A 25,034-nucleotide genomic window follows, 5' to 3' on the forward strand; every position below is an offset into this window, starting at 1 on the left:
CCCATAAACCCCATTAAAACCCCATAACCCCCCATTAAAGCCCATAAACCCCATTAACCCCATTAAAACCCCATAAACCCCATTAGAACCCTATTAACCACCATAAACCCCATTAAAACCCCATTAAACCCCATTAAACTCCATAAACCCCATTAAAACTCCATTAAAACCCATTAACCCCCATTAAACCCTATAAGACCCCATTAAACCCCATTAACCCCCATTAAAACCCCATTAACCCCCAATAACTCCCATTAAAACCCCACAAAACCCCATAAACCCCTATTAAAACCCTTAAACCCCATAAAACCCCATAAACTGCCATTAAACCATATAAAACCCCATAAAACCCCATAAACCCCCATTAAAACATCATTAACCCCCATTAAAACCCCATTAAAACCCCATAAACCCCTATTAACTCCCATTAAAACCCCATAAATCTAATTAAAACCCTATAAGACCCCATTAACCCCCATTAAAACCCTATAGGACACCATTAAACCCCATTAAAACCCCATTAACCGCCATTAAAACCCTATAAGACCCCATTAAACCCCATTAAAACCCCATTAACCCCCATTAAAACCCTATAAGACCCCATTAACCCCCATTAAACCCCATAAGACCCCATTAAAACCCCATTAACCCCCATTAAAACCCTGTAAGACCCCATAAAACCCCATTAAACTCTATAAGACCCCATTAACCCCCATTAAACCCCTTTAACCCCCATTAAAATCCCATAAACCCCCATTAAAACCCTGTAAGACCCCATTAACCCCCATTAAAACCCCATAAAACCCCATTAACCGCCATTAAAACCCTATAAGACCCCATTAAACCCCATTAAAACCCCATTAACCCCCATTAAAACCCTTTAAGACCCCATTAACCCCCATTAAACCCCATAACACCCCATTAAAACCCCATTAACCCCCATTAAAACCCTATAAGACCCCATTAACCCCCATTAAACCCTATAAGACCCCATTAACCCCCATTAAAACCCCATTAACCCCCATTAAAATCCCATAAACCCCTATTAAAACCCTATAAGACCCCATTAACCCCCATTAAACCCTATAAGACTCCATTAAACCCCATTAAAACCCCATAAACCCCCATTAAAACCCTATAAGACCCCATTAAACCCCCATAAAACCCCACAATCCCCCATTAAAACCCTATAAGACCCCATTAACCGCCATTAAAACCCTATAAGACCCCATTAAACCCCATTAAAACCCCATTAAACCTCATAAACCCCATTAACCCCCATTAAACCCTGTAAGACCCCATTAAAACCACATTAACCCCCATAAAACCCCATAAAACCCCATTAAAACCCTATAAGACCCCATTAACCCCCATTAAACCCTATAAGACCCCATAAACCCCATTAACCCCCATAAAACCCCATAATCCCCCATTAAAACCCTATAAGACCTCATTAAACCCCATTAAAACCCCATTAACCCCCATTAAACCCTATAAGACTCCATTAAACCCCATTAAAACCCCATTAACCCCCATTAAAACCCTATAAGACCCCATTAACCCCCATTACACCCCATAAAACCCCATTAAAACCCCATTAACCCCCATTAAAACCCTATAAGACCCCATAAACCCCATTAACCCCCATTAAAGCCCCATTAACCCCCATTAAAACCCTTTAAGACCCCATTAACCCCCATTACACCCCATAAAACCCCATTAAAACCCCATTAACCCCCATTAAAACCCTATAAGACCCCATTAACCCCCGTTAAACCCTATAAGACCCCATTAACCCCCATTAAAACCCCATTAACCCCCATTAAAATCCCATAAACCCCTATTAAAACCCTATAAGACCCCATTAACCCCCATTAAACCCTATAAGACCCCATTAACCCCCATTAAACCCTATAAGACCCCATTAACCCCCATTAACCCCCATAAAACCCCATAATCCCCCATTAAAACCCTATAAGACCTCATTAAACCCCATTAAAACCCCATTAACCCCCATTAAACCCTATAAGACTCCATTAAACCCCATTAAAACCCCATTAACCCCCATTAAAACCCTATAAGACCCCATTAACCCCCATTAAACCCCCATAAATCCCCATTAAAACCCTATAAGACCCCATAAACCCCATTAACCCCCATTAAAACCCCATTAACCCCCATTAAAACCCTATAAGACCCCATTAACCCCCATTAAACCCTATAGGACCCCATTAAACCCCATTAACCCCCATTAAAACCCCATAAACCCCCATTAAAACCCTATAAGACCCCATTAACCCCCATTAAACCCTATAAGACCCCATTAACCCCCATTAAAACCCCATTAACCCCCATTAAAACCCTATAAGACCCCATTAACCCCCATTAAACCCTATAAGACCTCATTAAATCCCATTAAAACCCCATAAACCCCCATTAAACCCTATAAGACCCCATTAACCCCATTAAACCCCATTAACCCCCATTAAAACCCCATTAACCCCATTAAGACCCCATAAACCCCATTAAGACCCTATAAGACCCCATTAACCCCCATTAAACCCCATTGGCCCCCATTGAAACCCATTCAACACCGCCCCCTCATTAACCATTCATATATGCTAATGAGGGGGGCTCTCGACCAATGGGAAGCCGACGCCGGGAGCCGCGCTCGCTAATTAAGGCGGCCTTCGTTACCGCTGCGCCGAGCTCATTAAGCAGCCTCATTAAGCCCCGTTAATTAGTGCTCAGGAACGAGCTTTCGTGATCCTCCTATGCAAATGTATGCAAATGAGCCCAGCTTTCGACCAATGAGAAGCCTCCATGGTAACGACCCGCAGCTCGTCAAAGCCGCTCATTAACGAAGCCTTCATCCGCTAATTAACAAGATCTTCATTAGCGCTGATCGGATCCTCATTAGCAGCTCTAATTAACGACGCTTCTTGATCCTCGTATGCTAATTTATGCAAATGAGCCCAGCTTTCAACCAATCCGTGGCCTCCATGGTAACGATCCGCAGCTCGTTAAGGTCGCTAATTAACGAAGTCTTCGTTAGCGCTGATTGGATCCTCATTAGCAGCGCCAATTAACGTCCTTTCTTGATCCTCGTATGCTAATTTATGCAAATGAGCCCAGCTTTCAACCACTGAAAAGCCTCGAAGGTAACGATGGATTGCTCATTAAGGTTCCTAATTAACAAACTCTTCGTTAGCGCTGATCCAATCTTCATTAGCAGCTCTAATTAACATCCTTTCTTGATCCCCGTATGCTAATTCATGCAAATGAGCTCAGCTTTCAACCAATGCGAGGCCTCCATGATAGCAATCCACAGCTCGTCAAGGCCGCTAATTAACAAGGCTGCTAATTAACGAAGTCTCCATCATCGTCAATCCGAACCTCATTAGTGGCCTTAATTAGCGACCCTTCTTGATCCTCGTATGCTAATTTATGCAAATGAGCCCAGCATTCAATCACTGAAGAGCCTCAATGGTAACAATGGACAACTCGTTAAGGTCGCTAATTAACGAAGTCTTCGTTAGTGCTGATCCCGTCCTCATTAGCAATGCTAATTAGTGAGCATTCTCGATCCTCGTATGCACTCTCGATCCTCATATGCTAATGTATGCAAATGAGCCCAGCCTTCAACCAACGCGAAGCCTCAATAGTAACGATCCGCAGCTCGTCAAGGCCGCTAATTAACAACTTCTTCCCTATGGCCGATCCCAACCTCATTAGCATATGCTAATCAACACCCCATTCCCACCCTCGTATGCTAATGTATGCAAATGAGTCCCACCCCCAACAGCCTTCCCCCTCATGAACCGCCCCCAAGTGCTCATTCCATGCCTCGTTAAGCCCCCATGCTAATTAACCGTAACGACCCTCCCCTCATTAACCCCCCCACTAATTAACGAACCCCTTCATCAACCCCCACCCTAATTAACACCCCCTAATTAACACCCCCCAATCACTAATTAACCTAATTAACACCCCTCCACGCGCTCCCACCCCCTCCCCATCCCTCATTCCCTTTCCCTGCCATTAATTAACCCCACGACCCCCCAATTAACGAAGCAACCGACCAACTAATTAACGAACCCCTTCATCAACCCCCACCCTAATTAACACCCCCTAATTAACACCCCCTAATCACTAATTAACCTAATTAACTCCCCTCCGTGCCCTCCCACCCCTCAATCCCTCTCCCCGCCATTCGTTAACCCCGTGACCCCCCAATTAACGAACCAACCGACCAATTAATTAACGAACCCCTTCATCAACCCCCACCCTAATTAACACCCCCTAATTAGCCCCCCTAATTACTAATTAACCTAATTAACCCCCCCCGTGCGCTCCCACCCCCTCCCCACCCCTCAATCCCTCTCCCCGCCATTCGTTAACCCCACAACCCCCCAATTAACGAACCAACCCATTAATCAATTAATGAACCCCTTCATCAACCCCCACCCTAATTAACACCCCCTAATTAGCCCCCCCTAATCACTAATTAACCTAATTAACCCCCCCTGTGCGCTCCCACCCCCTCCCCACCCCTCAATCCCTCTCCCCGCCATTCATTAACCCCGTGACCCCCCAATTAACGACGCAACCAACCAATTAATTAACGAACCCCTTCATCAACCCCCACCCTAATTAACACCCCCTAATTAACACCCCTTGATTACTAATTAACCTAATTAACCCCCCTCCACGCGCTCCCACCCCTCCCCACCCCTCAATCCCTCTCCCCGCCATTCGTTAACCCCGTGACCCCCCAATTAACGACGCAACCAACCAATTAATTAACGAACCCCTTCATCAACCCCCACCCTAATTAACACCCCCTAATTAACACCCCTTGATTACTAATTAATCTAATTAACCCCCCTCCACGCGCTCCCACCCCTCCCCACCCCTCAATCCCTCTCCCGGCCATTCGTTAACCCCGTGACCCCCCAATTAACGACGCAACCAACCAATTAATTAACGAACCCCTTCATCAACCCCCACCCTAATTAACACCCCCTAATTAACACCCCTTGATTGCTAATTAACCTAATTAACCCCCCCCTGTGCGCTCCCACCCCCTCCCCACCCCTCAATCCCTCTCCCGGCCATTCGTTAACCCCGTAACCCCCCGATTAATTAAGCAACCGATGACTTAATGACTGAACCCCTTAATTAATGAACGCAGCTCGTTAACGGGACGCTAATTAGGAAAGGCACAGCGGTCAAAAAGAAAACATCGGAGCGAATCATTGTACCTAAAATCCCCACCGCGGCTTCGGGGCGCCGCGACACCAAACTCCACTTCGTTAATTCATTAATTAAGAACCGACCGTTAATTAGCTAAGAACGGGGCCGAGATGGGGGGAGGGGGGGGGGGGGAAGAAGGGGGGAAGGGGGTGGGCTCCTTCGTTAAGCCCCGACCTCGTTAATTACGCGATCGTCTCCTTCGAAAAGTTAATTAATTCCCGATCTGCGGCGGTCTTTTGATGCACCTTCCATTGGCCCCCATAGAACTCCTCTATATAGAACTCTTCTCCATTAATTACCTATTAATTCATTAACGAGCTTCTCATTAAGACCGGCTCCTCCCCACCCTTATGGCTAACGACGGCATTAATTCATTAAGCAGCCCCTCCCCCTCCCCCCCCCCCTCTTAATTAACGCCATACGGAGTCCGGAGAGCGTTCGTTCCCATCCGAAGTACACTTGGATCCGGCAATTATTGCGATTAATTCATTAGGAATCATTAATGAAACGCTCTTTTTCTCTCCTTCGTTAAGCGGCCCACTTAATTGCTGTTAATTAATCCGCCTTCCGGTCGTTTTCCCCCGCCGCTTCGGTCGTTTTCCTTTCGGCCGCCGAAAGGAATTGAGGCACAAAATCCGCCTTCAGCCCACGGGTGTGGAGAGGAGCCCTGACGGCTCATTAGCGCTTAATTAGCTGGCGTTAATTGGCTAATGAGCTCTCGGCTTGCGTCTTCATTAGTCAGACTTGTCTAATTAATAAGGACGGGTGCTTAAGGGGGGGGGGAGGGGGGAGGGGAAGCGGTCGCTACGCAGCAATTAGGACCTGCAAGGGGAAAGGCTTCGTTAATAGGGCTAATAATGGGCTAATAATGGGCTAATAATCGGCTAATAGCACGAGTCGTGCCCCTAAGTGGCCCTACTAATCCCAGAAGCCCTATTAATAATCCTAATAACCCGAATAATAGCTCTAATAACCCTAATAATAGCTCTAATAGCCCTGATAATAGCTCTAATAGCCCTAATAATAGCTCTAATAGCCCTGATAATAGCTCTAATAACCCTAATAATAGCTCTAATAGCCCTGATAATAGCTCTAATAGCCCTAATAATAGCCCTAATAACCCTAATAACGCCAACCTCGACCCTAATGCCCCTAATAATCACCCCAATAGCCCTAATAATCCCAATAATAGCTCTAATAGCCCTGATAATAGCTCTAATAACCCTAATAATAGCCCTAATAGCCCTAACAGCAACCCTAGTAGCACTAATAATAACCCTAATAGCCCTAATAACCCCAACCTCGACCCTAATGCCCCTAATAATCACCCCAATAGCCCTAATAACCCCAATAATAGCTCTAATAGCCCTGATAATAGCTCTAATAACCCCAAGAAGAGCCCTATTAGCCCTAATAGCAGTCCTAATAGCACTAATAATAGCCCTAATAACCCTAATAACCCCAACCTCGACCCTAATGCCCCTAATAATCACCCCAAAAGCCCTAATAGCCCTAATAATAACCCTACAAGCCCCAATTACAACCCTAATACCCCTAATAATAAGGCTAATAGGGCTAATAATAGGTCTAATAGCGCGAGTTGTGACCCTAAGTGGCCCCATTAATCCCAGAAGCCCCATTAATGACCCTAATAACCCGAATAATAGCTCTAATAAGCCTAATAATAGCTCTAATAGCCCTGATAATAGCTCTAATAACCCTAATAATAGCTCTAATAGCCCTGATAATAGCTCTAATAACCCTAATAATAGCTCTAATAGCCCTAATAGCAACCCTAATAGCACTAATAATAGCCCTAATAACCCTAATAACTCCAACCTCGACCCTAATGCCCCAATAATCACCCCAATAGCCCTAATAACCCCAATAATAGCTCTAATAGCCCTGATAATAGCTCTAATAACCCCAAGAAGAGCCCTATTAGCCCTAATAGCAGTCCTAATAGCACTAATAATAGCCCTAATAACCCTAAAAACCCCATACTGACCCTAATGCCCCTAATAATAACCCTAATAAACTCAATAATAATACTAATAACCCTATTAATAACCGTAATACCTCTAATACCCCTAATAATAACCCTAATAATAACACTAATGCGCCTAATAATAGCCCTAATACCCCTAATAACAACTCTAATACCCCTAATAGCCCAAAATCTGGCTCTAATAACCCTAATAATAACCCTAATGCCCCTAATAATAACCCTAATACCCCAATAATAGCCCTAATAACCCGATTAATAGCCCTAATAACCCTAATAATAGCCCTAATAACCCTATTAATAACTTCAATACTACTAATAACCGTAAGTTCGACCCTAATACCCCTAATAATAACCCTAATAACCCTAATAACTATCCTAATAATGCTAATAACCCTATTAATAACCCTAATAATCCTAGTAATAACACTAATATCCCTAATAACAAGCCTAATACCCAGATAAATACCCCTAATAACCCTATTAATACATCTAATACCCATAATACCCTTATTAATAGTCTTAATAACCCAATTAATAACCCTATTAATACCCTTAATACATCTAATAACCCTATTAATATCCCTAATAACGCTATTAATACCCCCTAATAACTATTAATTCCCCCAATACCCCTAATAACTCTATTAATACCCCTAATAAGCCACTAATAGCCCTTAATAACCCTATTAATCCCCCTAATAACCCCCCTGCCCCCCTAATAATCTTATTAATATCCCTAATACCGCTATTAATACTCCTAATAACATTATTAATCCCCCTAATAGCCCTAATAATCCCTTTAATAACTCTATTAATCCCCCTAATAACCCCCTAACACCCCTAATAACCCCATTAATCCCCTAATAACCCGTAATTAATCGATTCATCACCCTAATAACGCCCCTAATACCCCTATTAATCCCCCTAATAACCTTATTAATCCCCCTAATAACCTTATTAATCCCCCTAATAACCCTATTAATCCCCCTAATAACCCAATTAATCCCCCCCAAACCCTTATTAACCCCCCCAAACCCCTAATAATCCCCATTAATCCCCCTAATAATTCCTAATACTCCCTATTAATCCCCCTAATAATCACTAATATTCCCTATTAATCCCCCTAATAACCCCAATTAATCCCTATTAATCCCCTTAATAACCCCATTAATCCCCCCCAAAACCTTATTAATCCCTATTAATCCCTATTAATCCCCCTAATAACCCTTATTAATCCCTATTAATCCCCATTAATCCCCCTAATAACCCTTATTAATCCCTATTAATCCCCATTAATCCCCCTAATAACCCTTATTAATCCCTATTAATCCCCATTAATCCCCCTAATAACCCTTATTAATCCCTATTAATCCCCCTAATAACCCCTATTAATCCCCCATTAATCCCCCCAAAACCCCTATTAATCCCTATTAATCCCCATTAATCCCCCCCGAAACCCTATTAATCCCTATTAATCCCCATTAATCCCCCCCAAACCCCCATTAATCCCTATTAATCCCCATTAATCCCCATTAATCCCCCCCAAAACCCTATTAATCCCTATTAATCCCCATTAATCCCCCCCAAAACCCCTATTAATCCCTATTAATCCCCCCCAAACCCCCATTCAACCCCATTAATCCCTATTAATACCTATTAATCCCTATTAATCTCCCCCAAAACCCCCATTAAACCCTATTAATCCCTATTAATCCCCCCCAAAACCCTATTAATCCCCATTAATCCCCCCCAAAACCCCTATTAATCCCTATTAATCCCCATTAATCCCCCCCAAACCCCCATTCAACCCCATTAATCCCCATTAATCTCCCCCAAAACCCCTATTAATCCCTATTAATCCCCTCCCAAACCCCCATTCAACCCCATTAATCCCTATTAATACCTATTAATCCCTATTAATCTCCCCCAAAACCCCCATTAATCCCCCCCAAAACCCCTTTTAATCCCTATTAATCCCCATTAATCCCCCTAATAACCCTTATTAATTCCAATTAATCCCCATTAATCCCCCTAATAACCCTTATTAATCCCGATTAATCCCCATTAATCCCCCTAATAACCCTTATTAATCCCTATTAATCCCCCTAATAACCCCTATTAATCCCCCATTAATCCCCCCCAAAACCCCTATTAATCCCTATTAATCCCCATTAATCCCCCCCGAAACCCTATTAATCCCTATTAATCCCCCCCAAAACCCCTATTAATCCCTATTAATCCCCATTAATCCCCCCCAAACCCCCATTAAACCCCATTAAACCCCATTAATCCCCATTAATCCCCCCCGAAACCCTATTAATCCCTATTAATCCCCATTAATCTCCCCCAAAACCCCTATTAATCCCTATTAATCCCTATTAATCTCCCCCAAAACCCCTATTAATCCCTATTAATCCCCCCCAAACCCCCATTCAACCCCATTAATCCCTATTAATACCTATTAATCCCTATTAATCTCCCCCCAAACCCCAATTAATCCCTATTAATCCCTATTAATCGCCCCCAAAACCCCTATTAATCCCTATTAATCCCCATTAATCTCCCCCAAAACCCCTATTAATCCCTATTAATCCCTATTAATCTCCCCCAAACCCCCATTCAACCCAATTAATCCCCATTAATCCCTATTAATCCCCCCCGAAACCCTATTAATCCCTATTAATCCCCATTAATCTCCCCCAAAACCGCTATTAATCCCTATTAATCCCTATTAATCCCCATTAATCCCCCCCAAAACCCCTATTAATTCCTATTAATCCCCATCAATCTCCCCCAAAACCCCTATTAATCCCTATTAATCCCTATTAATCCCCCCCAAACCCCCATTCAACCCCATTAATCCCTATTAATACCTATTAATCCCCATTAAACCCCCCCAAAACCCCTTTTAATCCCTATTAATCCCTATTAATCCCCCCCAAAACCCTATTAATCCCTATTAATCCCCCTGAAACCCCCATTAAACCCCATTAATCCCTATTAATCCCCATTAATCCCCCCCAAAACCCCTATTAATCCCTATTAATCCCCATTAATCCCCCCCAAAACCCTATTAATCCCTATTAATCCCCCCCAAAACCCCTATTAATCCCTATTAATCCCTATTAATCCCCATTAATCCCCCCCAAAACCCCCCCGAAACCCACCTTTTTCCCCCCCCCCCGGTCACATCTGCCCCATATGGGTGCCTCCGTCCCCCATGGCCGCGTGGGCTCCCGCCAGGGCCAATGGGGGCGGTTCGGCCGCCACCTTCTCCTCCTCCCTCCTCTTCAGGCACGCCGCCTTCGGGTTCAGGTTCCGCTCTGCACGACCCAAAGCAACGGCCACGTCGCGACCCCCCTCCCCCCAACCCCCCCTTTGCTTTGCGACCCCCATTTCCGACCCCATTTCCACCCCAATTCCCATTTACAATCCCATTTCCGACCCCATTTCCAACCCTATTTCCACCCCTTTCCCATTTCCGACCCCATTTCCACCCCCATTTCCCCCCCTTCCCATTTACAATCCCATTTCCAACCCCATTTCCACCCCCATTTCCCCCATTTCCAACCCCCATTTCCACCCCCAATTCCCATTTCCGACCCCATTTCCCCCCCCAATTCCCATTTCCGACCCCATTTCCAACCCCATTTCCCCCCCTTCCCATTTCCAATCCCATTTCCGACCCCATTTCCAACCCTATTTCCACCCCTTTCCCATTTACAATCCCATTTCCAACCCTATTTCCACCCCTTCCCATTTACAATCCCATTTCCGACCCCATTTCCAACCCCATTTCCACCCCTTTCCCATTTCCAACCCCATTTCCACCCCCATTTCCCCCCCTTCCCGTTTACAATCCCATTTCCAACCCCATTTCCACCCCCATCCCCATTTCCAACCCTATTTCCACCCCTTTCCCATTTCCAATCCCATTTCCGACCCCATTTCCACCCCCATTTCCAACCCCATTTCCACCCCTTTCCCATTTCCGACCCCATTTCCAACCCTATTTCCACCCCTTTCCCATTTACAATCCCATTTCCAACCCCATTTCCACCCCCAATTCCCATTTCCAACCCCATTTCCAACCCCATTTCCCCCCCATCCCCATTTCTTACCCCATTTCCCATTTACAATCCCATTTCCAACCCCATTTCCACCCCTTTCCCGTTTCCGACCCCATTTCCCCCCCCAATTCCCATTTCCGACCCCATTTCCAACCCTATTTCCACCCCTTTCCCATTTCCGACCCCATTTCCACCCCCACTTCCCGTTTCCGACCCCATTTCCCCCCCCAATTCCCATTTCCGACCCCATTTCCAACCCCATTTCCACCGCCATTTCCCCCCCATCCCCATTTCTTACCCCATTTCCCATTTCCGACCCCATTTCCAACCCCATTTCCAACCCTATTTCCACCCCTATCCCCATTTCCACCCCCCTTTTCCATTTCCAACCCCATTTCCAACCCTATTTCCACCCCTTTCCCATTTCCGACCCCATTTCCACCCCCAATTCCCGTTTCCGACCCCATTTCCACCCCCAATTCCCGTTTCCGACCCCATTTCCCCCCCCAATTCCCATTTCCGACCCCATTTCCACCCCCATTTCCCATTTCCAACCCCATTTCCACCCCCATTTCCCCCATTTCCAACCCCATTTCCCCCCCCAATTCCCATTTCCGACCCCATTTCCGACCCCATTTCCACCCCTTCCCATTTACAATCCCATTTCCAACCCCATTTCCAACCCTATTTCCACCCCTTCCCATTTACAATCCCATTTCCGACCCCATTTCCAACCCCATTTCCACCCCTTTCCCATTTCCGACCCCATTTCCGACCCCATTTCCCCCCCCATTTCCCATTTACAATCCCATTTCCAACCCCATTTCCACCCCCTTTCCCATTTCCGACCCCATTTCCCCCCCCAATTCCCATTTCCGACCCCATTTCCAACCCTATTTCCACCCCCATTTCCCATTTCCCCCCCCATTTCCCCCATTTCCAACCCCCATTTCCATTTCCAACCCCATTTCCACCCCCCTTTCCCATTTCCGACCCCATTTCCAACCCCATTTCCCCCCCATCCCCATTTCTTACCCCATTTCCCATTTCCAACCCCATTTCTAACCCTATTTCCACCCCATTTCCCCCATTTCCAACCCCATTTCCACCCCCAATTCCCATTTCCGACCCCATTTCCAACCCCATTTCCACCCCTTCCCATTTCCAATCCCATTTCCGACCCCATTTCCAACCCCATTTCCACCCCCGTCCCCATTTCCAACCCCATTTCCAACCCCATTTCCACCCCGTCCCCATTTCCACCCCATTTCCCCCCCCAATTCCCATTTCCAACCCCATTTCCAACCCCATTTCCACCCCTTTCCCATTTCCAATCCCATTTCCGACCCCATTTCCAACCCTATTTCCACACCTTTCCCATTTCCGACCCCATTTCTACCCCCAATTCCCGTTTCTGACCCCATTTCCCCCCCCAGTTCCCATTTCCGACCCCATTTCCAACCCCATTTCCACCCCTTCCCATTTACAATCCCATTTCCGACCCCATTTCCAACCCTATTTCCACCCCTTTCCCATTTCCGACCCCATTTCCCCCATTCTCACCCCCATTTCCCCCCCCAATTCCCATTTCCAACCCCATTTCCAACCCCATTTCCCCCCCATCCCCATTTCTTACCCCATTTCCCATTTCCGACCCCATTTCCACCCCCATTTCCCCCCCCATCCCCATTTCCAACCCCATTTCCCCCCTTTCCCATTTACAATCCCATTTCCAACCCCATTTCCACCCCAATCCCCATTTCCAACCCCATTTCCAACCCCATTTCCACCCCATCCCCATCTCCACCCCATTTCCACCCTCAATTCCCATTTCCGACCCCATTTCCAACCCTATTTCCACCCCTTTCCCATTTCCGACCCCATTTCCCCCCCCAATTCCCATTTCCGACCCCATTTCCAACCCTATTTCCACCCCTTTCCCATTTCTTACCCCATTTCCCATTTCCAACCCCATTTCCACCCCCATTTCCCATTTCCCCCCCCCATTTCCCCCATTTCCCCCCCCAATTCCCGTTTCCGACCCCATTTCCCCCCCCAATTCCCATTTCCGACCCCATTTCCAACCCTATTTCCACCCCTTTCCCATTTCCGACCCCATTTCCACCCCCAATTCCCGTTTCCGACCCCATTTCCCCCCCCAATTCCCATTTCCGACCCCATTTCCAACCCTATTTCCACCCCTTTCCCATTTACAATCCCATTTCCAACCCCATTTCCACCCCGAATTCCCATTTCCAACCCCATTTCCAACCCCATTTCCCCCCCATCCCCATTTCTTACCCCATTTCCCATTTCCAACCCCATTTCCACCCCCATTTCCCATTTCCCCCCCCTATTTCCCCCATTTCCCCCCCCAATTCCCGTTTCCGACCCCATTTCCCCCCCCAATTCCCATTTCCGACCCCATTTCCAACCCTATTTCCACCCCTTTCCCATTTCCGACCCCATTTCCACCCCCAATTCCCGTTTCTGACCCCATTTCCCCCCCCAATTCCCATTTCCGACCCCATTTCCAACCCTATTTCCACCCCTTCCCATTTACAATCCCATTTCCGACCCCATTTCCAACCCTATTTCCACCCCTTTCCCATTTCCGACCCCATTTCCACCCCCAATTCCCATTTCCGACCCCATTTCCAACCCCATTTCCAACCCTATTTCCACCCCTATCCCCATTTCCACCCCCTTTTCCATTTCCAACCCCATTTCCAACCCTATTTCCACCCCCGTCCCATTTCCGACCCCATTTCCAACCCCATTTCCACCCCCATTTCCCCCATTTCCAACCCCCATTTCCATTTCCGACCCCATTTCCAACCCCATTTCCCCCCCGTCCCCATTTCCACCCCCCTTCCCATTTCCAACCCCATTTCCAACCCCATTTCCACCCCTTTCCCATTTCCACCCCCATTTCCCCCCCCCAATTCCCATTCCCAACCCCATTTCCAACCCCATTTCCAACCCTATTTCCACCCCCTTCCCATTTCCAACCCTATTTCCCCCCCTTTCCATTTCCGACCCCATTTCCAACCCCATTTCCCCCCCCATCCCCATTTCCAACCCCCATTTCCATTTCCAACCCCATTTCCACCCCCCTCTTTGCTTTGCGACCCCCATTTCCGACCCCATTTCCAACCCCGTCCCCATTTCCACCCCCATCTTTGCATTACGACCCCCATTTCCCCCCCCAATTCCCGTTTCCGACCCCATTTCCCCCCCCTTTCCCATTTCCAACCCCCATTTCCACCCCATTTCCATTTCCAACCTCATTTCCAACCCCATTCCCACCCCATTCCCACCCCCCATTCCCACCCCCATTCCCAACCCCCCTCCCCATTCCCGACCCCAAAACCCCCCCAAAACCCCCCCAATCCCCCCCTATTCCCACCCCTCCCCATTCCAACCCCATATCCACCCCCATTCCCCCCCTCACCCCATTCCGACCCCATTTCCCCCCCCCTATTCCACCCCATTCCCCCCCTCTCCATCCCAACCCCATTATCACCCCCTATCCCCATTCCCACCCCATTCCAACCCCATTCCCCCCCCATTCCCACCCCATTCCGACCCCCTTCCCACCCCCCATTCCCACCCCCATTCCCAACCCCCCCTCCCCATTCCCGACCCCAAAACCCCCCCAAAACCCCCCCAATCCCCCCCTATTCCCACCCCTCCCCATTCCAACCCCATATCCACCCCCATTCCCCCCCTCACCCCATTCCGACCCCATTTCCCCCCCCTATTCCACCCCATTCCCCCCTCTCCCCATTCCAACCCCATTCCCACCCCCTCTCCCCACTCCCACCCCATTTCCAACCCCATATCCAACCCCATTCCCCCCCTCTCCATCCCAACCCCATTCCCAACCCCATTATCACCCCCTATCCCCATTCCAACCCCATTCCCACCCCATTCCAACCCCATTCCCACCCCATTCCAACCCCATTCCCACCCCCCATTCCCACCCCCATTCCCACCCCCTATCCCCATTCCGACCCCATTTCCCCCCCCATTCCACCCCATTCCCCCCTCTCCCCATTCCAACCCCATTCCCACCCCCATTTCCGCATCCCAACCCCATTCCCGACCCCAAAACCCCCCCATTCCCCCCCTATTCCCACCCCTCCCCATTCCCTACCCCATATCCACCCCCATTCCCCCCCTCTCCCCATTCCGACCCCATTTCCCCCCCCTATTCCACCCCATTCCCCCCTCACCCCATTCCAACCCCATTCCCACCCCCTATCCCCCTATCCCCATTCCCACCCCATTTCCAACCCCATATCCACCCCCAACCCCCCCTCTCCATTCCAACCCCATTTCCCACCCCTCCTTCCCATCCCAACCCCATTCCCGACCCCAAAACCCCCCCAAACCCCCCCCCCCAAACCCCCCCCAAAACCCCCCCCAAACCCCCATTCCCGACCCCAAACCCCCCCAAAACCCCCCAATCCCCCCCCAATCCCCCCCCAAACCCCCCCTATTCCCCCCTCACCCCATTCCAACCCCATTCCTCCCCCCTCTCCCCATTCCAACCCCATTCCCACCCCCTACCCCATTCCAACCCCCCTCTCCCCATTCCCACCCCCATTCCCACCCCCATTTCCATCCCCCATTCCAACCTCTCCGCATTTCTGACCCCAAAACCCCCCAAGACCCCCCCAAACCCCCCCAATCCCCCCCTATTCCCACCCCTCCCCATTCCCACCCCCCATTCCAACCTCTCCCCATTCCAACCCCATATCCACCCCCATTCCCAACCCCTATCCCCATTCCGACCCCATTTCCCCCCCCTATTCCACCCCATTCCCCCCCTCTCCATCCCAACCCCATTCCCGACCCCAAAACCCCCCCAAATCCCCCAATCCCCCCCCAAACCCCCCCCTATTCCCACCTCTCCCCATTCCAACCCCATTTCTGACCCCCATTTCCAATCGCTCCCCATTCCAACCCCATTTCCAACCCCCCCTCCCCATTCCCGACCCCAAACCCCCCCAATCCCCCCCCAAAACCCCCCCAAACCCCCCCAATCCCCCCCTATTCCCACCCCTCCCCATTCCAACCCCATTCCCACCCCCTTTCCCCTTCCAACCCCCATTCCCACCCCCATTTCCCCCTCCAACCCCCCCTCTCCATCCCAACCCCATTCCCGACCCCAAAACCCCCCCAAATCCCCCAATCCCCCCCCAAACCCCCCCTATTCCCACCTCTCCCCATTCCAACCCCATTTCTGACCCCCATTTCCAATCGCTCCCCATTCCAACCCCATTTCCATCTCCCATTCCAACCTCTCTCCATTCCAACCCCATTCCCACCCCCATTTCCAACCCCATTCCCCCCTCTCCCCATTCCAACCCCCATTTCCGACCCCTCCAACCCCTCTTTTTCCATTCCAACCCCCATTTCTGACCCCAAACCCCCCCAAACCCCCCCATTCCCCCCCTCTCCCCATTCCAACCCCCCCTTCCCATTCCGACCCCATTTCCACCCCCTATTCCGTCCCATTCCCCCCTCTCTCCATCCCAACCCCATTCCCACCCCCCATTCCAACCCCATTTCCCAACCCCTCCTCCCCATTCCCGACCCCAAAACCCCCCCAATCCCCCCCCAAAACCCCCCCAAACCCCCCCAATCCCCCCCTATTCCCACCCCTCCCCATTCCAACCCCATTCCCACCCCCTATCCCCATTCCCACCCCCATTTCCAACCCCATTTCCCCCCTCTCCCCATTCCAACCCCATTCCCACCCCCCATTCCAACCTCTCCCCATTCCAACCCCCCTCTCCCCATTCCCACCCCCATATCCACCCCCATCCCCCCCCTCTCCCCATTCCAACCCCATTCCCACCCCTCCTTCCCATTCCCACCCCCATTTCCCCCTCCATCCCCCTCCATCCCCCCCCATTCCCCCCTCACCCCATTCCAACCCCAATTTCCAACCCCCCCTTCCCATTCCCGACCCCCAAACCCCCCCAAAACCCCCCCAAACCCCCCCAAACCCCCCCAATCCCCCCCTATTCCCACCCCTCCCCATTCCAACCCCATTCCCACCCCCTATCCCCATTCCTACCCTCATTTCCAACCCCATTATCACCCCCTATCCCCATTCCAACCCCATTCCCACCCTCTACCCCATTCCAACCCCCCTCTCCCCATTCCCACCCCCATTCCCACCCCCATTTCCATCCCCCATTCCAACCTCTCCCCATTTCTGACCCCAAAACCCCCCCAAAACCCCCCCAATCCCCCCCTATTCCCCCCTCTCCCCATTCCAACCCCATTCCCACCCCCTATCCCCATTCCTACCCCCATTTCCACCCCTCCTTCCCATTCCAACCCCATTTCCCCCCCCTATTCCGACCCATTCCCCCCTCACCCCATTCCCACCCCCATTTCCAACCCCCCTATGCCCATTTCCGACCCCAAACCCCCCCAATCCCCCCCTATTCCCACCCCTCCCCATTCCAACCCCATATCCACCCCCATTCCCACCCCCTATCCCCATTCCGACCCCATTTCCCCCCCCTATTCCACCCCATTCCCCCCCTCTCCATCCCAACCCCATTCCCGACCCCAAAACCCCCCCAAATCCCCCAATCCCCCCCCAAACCCCCCCTATTCCCACCTCTCCCCATTCCAACCCCATTTCTGACCCCCATTTCCAATCGCTCCCCATTCCAACCCCATTTCCATCTCCCATTCCAACCTCTCCCCATTCCAACCCCATTATCACCCCCCATTCCCATTCCGAACCCCATATCCAACCCATTCCCCCCTCTCTCCATTCCAACCCCATTCCCACCCCCATTTCCATCCCCCATTCCAACCTCTCCCCATTTCTGACCCCAAAACCCCCCCAATCCCCCCCTATTCCCACCCCTCCCCATTCCAACCCCATTCCCACCCCCTATCCCCATTCCAACCCACCTCTCCCCATTCTAACCCCATTTCTGACCCCCATTTCCAATCGCTCCCCATTCCAACCCCATATCCACCCCCATTCCCACCCCCTATCCCCATTTCTGACCCCCATTTCCCCCTCCATCCCCATTTCCACCCCCTATTCCACCCCATTCCCCCCTCTCCCCGTTCCAACCCCATTCCCACCCCCCATCCCCACCATTCCCCCCTCCATCCCCCCCCATTCCAACCCCATTCCCCCCCTCTCCATCCCCAAAACCCCATTCCCACCCCCTATCCCCATTTCTGACCCCCATTTCCCCCTCCATCCCCATTCCAACCCCATTCCCACCCCCTTTCCCCTTCCAACCCCCATTCCCACCCCCATTTCCCCCTCCAACCCCCCCCTCTCCATTCCAACCCCATTTCCAACCCCTCCTTCCCATCCCAACCCCATTTCCGACCCCAAAACCCCCCCAATCCCCCCCCAAAACCCCATTCCCACCCCCATTTCCCCCTCCATCCCCCCCCTCTCCCCATTCCAACCCCATTCCCACCCCCTATCCCCATTCCAACCCCATTCCCACCCCCTATCCCCATTCCCACCCCCATTCCCACCCCCTATCCCCATTCCAACCCCATTCCCAACCCCATTCCCACCCCATTCCGACCCCATTCCCACCCCCCATTCCCACCCCCATTCCCAACCCCCCCTCCCAATTCCTGACCCCAAACCCCCCCAATCCCCCCCCAAACCCCCCCCAAAACCCCCCAAAGCCCCCCCAAACCCCCATTCCCGACCCCAAACCCCCCCAAAACCCCCACAACCCCCCCCATTTCCCCCTCCATCCCCATTCCAACCCCATTCCCAACCCCCTATCCCCATTCCCACCCCCATTCCCCCCCTCTCCATCCCAACCCCATTCCCACCCCCCATTCCCATTCCGAACCCCATATCCAACCCATTCCCCCCTCTCTCCATTCCAACCCCATTCCCACCCCCATTTCCATCCCCCATTCCAACCTCTCCCCATTTCTGACCCCAAACCCCCCCAATCCCCCCCTATTCCCACCCCTCCCCATTCCAACCCCATTCCCACCCCCTATCCCCATTCCAACCCCATTCCCACCCCCTATCCCCATTCCTACCCCCATTTCCAACCCCATTATCACCCCCTATTCCCATTTCCACCCCCATTTCCAACCCCTATTCCAACCTCTCCCCATTCCAACCCCATTCCCACCCCCTACCCCATTCCAACCCCATTCCCACCCCCCATTCCCCCCATTTCCCCCTCCATCCCCCCCAATTCCCCCCTATTCCCACCCCTCCCCATTCCAACCCCATTATCACCCCCATTTCCCCATCCCAACCCCAAAACACCCCCAAAACCCCCCCAAACCCCCCCCAAACCCCCATCCCCCCCCTCACCTCTCACTTGCTGCTCCAAGCTCAGGATCACCGCCACGGCCTGGTGCAAGATGAGCAGCTTCGTCTGCGGTTTGTCGCTCTTCAGGTGCAGCTGCACCATCCGCCCCAACTCCTTGAAGGCCTCGTTGATGTCCCTCACCCTCAGCCTCTCGCGGGCGTTGTTCGCCATCCGCCTCTCTTTCTCCCTCTCGGCTTTTTGCTCCGGGGTCAGATCCTCGTCGTCGTTATTGCTGTGGGACCCCCCCCTTTTTCAACCACCGCCCCCCTTTGCAACCCCGACCGCAAAGGAAGCCTTGCAAATCCCATGCATGCAACCCTACGACACCCCGTTGCACCTTGCATGGCGTCCCTCGTTGCAATAACCCCCCCTTTGCAACCTGCAAGCGTGCAACGCCGTGCAAGGAGCCCCCTTTGCACCTTGCACGGCGTCCCTCGTTGCAACCACCCCCCCTTTGCAACCTACATGCATGCAACGCAACCCCTTCTACCCCTACTTTGCTCTTCGCCCCCCTTTGCACCTTGCAACGCGAGCTGCGCCCCCTCCGCCCCCCTCTTTGCAACCTGCAAGCGTGCAACGCCGTGCAAGGAGCCCCCTTTGCACCTTGCACGGCGTCCTACGTTGCAATCACCCCCCCTTTGCAACCTACATGCATGCAACACAACCCCTTCTACCCCTACTTTGCTCTTCAGCCCCCCTTTGCACCTTGCAATGCGAGCAGCGCCCCCTGAACCCCCCTCTTTGCAACCTGCAAGCGTGCAACGCTGTGCAAGGAGCCCCCTTTGCACCTTGCACGGCGTGCTACGTTGCAACCACCCCCCCTTTGCAACCTACGTGCATGCAACGCAACCATTTCCCCTCCTACTTTGCTCTTTGCCCCCCTTTGCACCTTGCAACGCGAGCTGCGCCCCCTCCGCCCCCCTCTTTGCAACCTGCAAGCGTGCAACGCCGTGCAAGGAGCCCCCTTTGCACCTTGCACGGCGTCCCGCCTTGCAATCACCCCCCCTTTGTAACCTACAAGCGTGCAACTCAACCCCGTTCCATCCTCCTTTGCTCTTCAGCCCCCCTTTGCACCTTGCAACGCGAGCTGCGCCCCCTCTGCCCCCCTCTTTGCAACCTGCAAGCGTGCAACGCCATGCAAGGAGCCCCCTTTGCAACCTGCAAGCGTGCAACGCCATGCAATGCGACCCTTTGCACTCCTACTTTGCTCTTCAGCCCCCCTTTGCACCTTGCAACGCGAGCTGCGCCCCCTCCGCCCCCCTCTTTGCAACCTGCAAGCGTGCAACGCCGTGCAAGGAGCCCCCTTTGCACCTTGCACGCCGTCCCACATTGCAATCACCCCCCCTTTGCAACCTACGTGCATGCAACTCAACCCCGTTCCATCCTACTTTGCTCTTTGCTCCCCTTTGCACCTTGCAACGCGAGCTGCGCCCCCTCCACCCCCCCCTTTGCAACCTGCAAGCGTGCAACGCCGTGCAAGGAGCCCCCTTTGCACCTTGCACGGCGTCCTACGTTGCAATCACCCCCCCTTTGCAACCTACAAGCGTGCAACGCCGTGCAAGGAGCCCCCTTTGCACCTTGCACGGCGTCCTACGTTGCAATCACCCCCCCTTTGCAACCTACAAGCATGCAACGCAACCCCTTCTACCCCTACTTTGCTCTTCGCCCCCCTTTGCACCTTGCAACGCGAGCTGCGCCCCCTCCGCCCCCCTCTTTGCAACCTGCAAGCGTGCAACGCCGTGCAAGGAGCCCCCTTTGCACCTTGCACGGCGTCCCGCCTTGCAATCACCCCCCCTTTGTAACCTACAAGCGTGCAACTCAACCCCGTTCCATCCTCCTTTGCTCTTCAGCCCCCCTTTGCACCTTGCAACGCGAGCTGCGCCCCCTCTGCCCCCCTCTTTGCAACCTGCAAGCGTGCAACGCCGTGCAAGGAGCCCCCTTTGCAACCTGCAAGCGTGCAACGCCATGCAAGGAGCCCCCTTTGCACCTTGCACGCCGTCCCTCGTTGCAATCACCCCCCCTTTGCAACCTACATGCATGCAACGCAACCATTTCCCCTCCTACTTTGCTCTTCGCCCCCCTTTGCACCTTGCAAGGCGAGCTGCGCCCCCTCCGCCCCCGCCTTTGCAACCTGCAAGCGTGCAACGCCGTGCAAGGAGCCCCCTTTGCACCTTGCACGCCGTCCCTCGTTGCAATCACCCCCCCTTTGCAACCTACAAGCGTGCAACTCAACCCCATTCCATCCTCCTTTGCTCTTTGCTCCCCTTTGCACCTTGCAATGCGAGCTGCGCCCCCTGAACCCCCCCCTTTGCAACCTACAAGCGTGCAACGCCGTGCAAGGAGCCCCCTTTGCACCTTGCACGGCGTCCCTCGTTGCAATAACCCCCCCTTTGCAACCTACAAGCGTGCAACTCAACCCCATTCCATCCACTTTGCTCTTCGCCCCCCTTTGCACCTTGCAATGCGAGCTGCGCCCCCTGAACCCCCCCCTTTGCAACCTGCAAGCGTGCAACGCCGTGCAAGGAGCCCCCTTTGCACCTTGCACGGCGTCCTACGTTGCAATAACCCCCCCTTTGCAACCTACAAGCGTGCAACGCCGTGCAAGGAGCCCCCTTTGCACCTTGCACGGCGTCCCACGTTGCAATAACCCCCCCTTTGCAACCTGCAAGCGTGCAACGCCGTGCAAGGAGCCCCCTTTGCACCTTGCACGGCGTCCTACGTTGCAACCACCCCCCCTTTGCAACCTACATGCATGCAATGCGACCCTTTGCACTCCTACTTTGCTCTTCAGCCCCCCTTTGCACCTTGCAACGCGAGCTGCGCCCCCTGAACCCCCCTCTTTGCAACCTGCAAGCGTGCAACGCCGTGCAAGGAGCCCCCTTTGCACCTTGCATGGCATCCTACGTTGCAATCACCCCCCCTTTGCAACCTACAAGCGTGCAACGCCGTGCAAGGAGCCCCCTTTGCACCTTGCACGGCATCCCATCTTGCAACCACCCCCCCTTTGCAACCTACATGCATGCAACTCAACCCCATTCCATCCTCCTTTGCTCTTCGCCCCCCTTTGCACCTTGCAACGCGAGCTGCGCCCCCTGAACCTCCCCCTTTGCAACCTGCAAGCGTGCAACGCCGTGCAAGGAGCCCCCTTTGCACCTTGCACGGCGTCCTACGTTGCAATCACCCCCCCTTTGCAACCTGCAAGCGTGCAACGCCGTGCAAGGAGCCCCCTTTGCACCTTGCACGGCGTCCCTCGTTGCAATCACCCCCCCTTTGCAACCTACATGCATGCAACTCAACCCCATTCCATCCTCCTTTGCTCTTCGCCCCCCTTTGCACCTTGCAACGCGAGCTGCGCCCCCTGAACCCCCCTCTTTGCAACCTGCAAGCGTGCAACGCCGTGCAAGGAGCCCCCTTTGCACCTTGCACGGCGTCCCTCGTTGCAATCACCCCCCCTTTGCAACCTGCAAGCGTGCAACGCCGTGCAAGGAGCCCCCTTTGCACCTTGCACGGCGTCCCTCGTTGCAATCACCCCCCCTTTGCAACCTACATGCATGCAACTCAACCCCATTCCATCCTCCTTTGCTCTTCGCCCCCCTTTGCACCTTGCAACGCGAGCTGCGCCCCCTGAACCCCCCTCTTTGCAACCTGCAAGCGTGCAACGCCGTGCAAGGAGCCCCCTTTGCACCTTGCACGGCGTCCCTCGTTGCAATAACCCCCCCTTTGCAACCTGCAAGCGTGCAACGCCGTGCAAGGAGCCCCCTTTGCACCTTGCATGGCGTCCTACGTTGCAACCACCCCCCCTTTGCAACCTACAAGCATGCAACTCAACCCCATTCCATCCTACTTTGCTCTTCAGCCCCCCTTTGCACCTTGGAATGCGAGCTGCGCCCCCTCCGCCCCCCCCTTTGCAACCTGCAAGCGTGCAACGCCGTGCAAGGAGCCCCCTTTGCAACCTGCAAGCATGCAACGCCACGCAACGCAACCCCTTCTCCCCCTCCTTTGCTCTTCGCCCCCCTTTGCACCTCGCAAAGCAAACCGCACCCTCTCCCCCCCCTTCCCACCCCCCTTTTGGCCCCCCAACCCCCCTTCCGGCCCCTAATTAACGCCGCTAACGACCCTCCCCCCCCCCCCCCCCCCTCCGTCCCGCCGTTACCTAGACCTTGACCTCGTAATTGACTTGAGCTCCTTCTTGTCCTCGTCCAGCTTCTTGTCGTCGCCGCATTTGGCCTCCTGCGCGTTCTCGTCGCCTTCGTCGTCCGACTTCAGCTCCGAGCTGCCCGACGACACGCTCTGCCCTTGCAAACCCGCCGCCAGGCCTGCAACGGGGCCGGGGGGGGGGGGGGGGGAAAGGGGGGGGTGAGAGGTGCAGGGTAGGCTGGGTGCAACGCAAGGCCGGCCCGGAGCGATGCAACGGGAGCTGGGAGCGATGCAACGGGAGCTGGGAGCGATGCAACGGGAGCTGGGAGCGATGCAATGGGAGCTGGGTGCAATGCAAGGGGATCTGAGAGCAAAGAGAGCCCTGAGAGCAATGCAAGGGGATCTGAGAGCAATGCAAGGGGATCTGAGAGCAAAGTGAGCCCTGAGAGCAATGCAAGGGGATCTGAGAGCAATGCAAGGGGATCTGAGTGCAATGCAAGGGGATGTGAGGGCAAAGCGAGGCCTGAGAGCTTGCAACGTGAGCCCGGAGCGATGCAAGGCCGGCCCTGTGCGATGCAATGGGAGCTGGGAGCGATGCAAGGGGAGCTGGGAGCGATGCAATGGGATCTGAGTGCAATGCAAGGGGATCTGAGAGCAATGCAAGGGGATGTGAGGGCAAAGAGAGCCCTGAGAGCAATGCAAGGGGATCTGAGAGCAATGCAAGGGGATCTGAGAGCAATGCAAGGGGATCTGAGAGCAAAGCGAGCCCTGAGAGCAATGCAAGGGGATCTGAGAGCAATGCAAGGGGATGTGAAGGCAAAGCGAGGCCTGAGAGCTTGCAAGGCCGGCCCTGTGCGATGCAATGGGAGCTGGGAGCGATGCAAGGGGATCTGAGAGCAATGCAAGGGGATGTGAGGGCAAAGCGAGCCCTGAGAGCAATGCAAGGCCATGGGAGTGCAATGCAAGGGGATCTGAGAGCAATGCAAGGCCTGAGAGCTTGCAACGTGAGCCCGAAGCGATGCAAGGCCGGCCCTGTGCGATGCAACGGGAGCTGGGAGCGATGCAACGGGAGCTGGGAGCGATGCAAGGGGAGCTGAGGGCAATGCAAGGGGATCTGAGAGCAAAGCGAGGCCTGAGAGCAATGCAAGGGGATCTGAGAGCAATGCAAGGGGATCTGAGAGCAAAGCGAGCCCTGAGAGCAATGCAAGGGGA

The 25,034-nt window shown here is 52.8% G+C and overlaps 1 protein-coding gene across 1 annotated transcript in view; it reads right to left on the reverse strand.

The window, feature by feature from the left end:
* Positions 1–5,693: 5,693 nt before the first annotated feature.
* The window catches only part of LOC121108224 (transcription factor 4-like), a 65,849-nt gene continuing 46,508 nt past the window's right edge, over positions 5,694–25,034 (reverse strand). Inside the window, exons 13-16 of the mRNA XM_040655274.1 lie at positions 23,839–24,001; positions 19,688–19,917; positions 10,432–10,587; positions 5,694–6,078 (exon numbers count right to left, since the gene is read on the reverse strand). Of these exons, the coding sequence (XP_040511208.1) occupies positions 10,451–10,587; positions 19,688–19,917; positions 23,839–24,001 (530 nt within the window). The 3' untranslated portion in view covers positions 5,694–6,078; positions 10,432–10,450. The remainder of the gene's footprint in view (positions 6,079–10,431; positions 10,588–19,687; positions 19,918–23,838; positions 24,002–25,034) is intronic.

This window comes from Gallus gallus, chromosome W (genome assembly GCF_016699485.2).
Source record: "Gallus gallus isolate bGalGal1 chromosome W, bGalGal1.mat.broiler.GRCg7b, whole genome shotgun sequence".
NCBI lineage: Eukaryota > Metazoa > Chordata > Aves > Galliformes > Phasianidae > Gallus > Gallus gallus.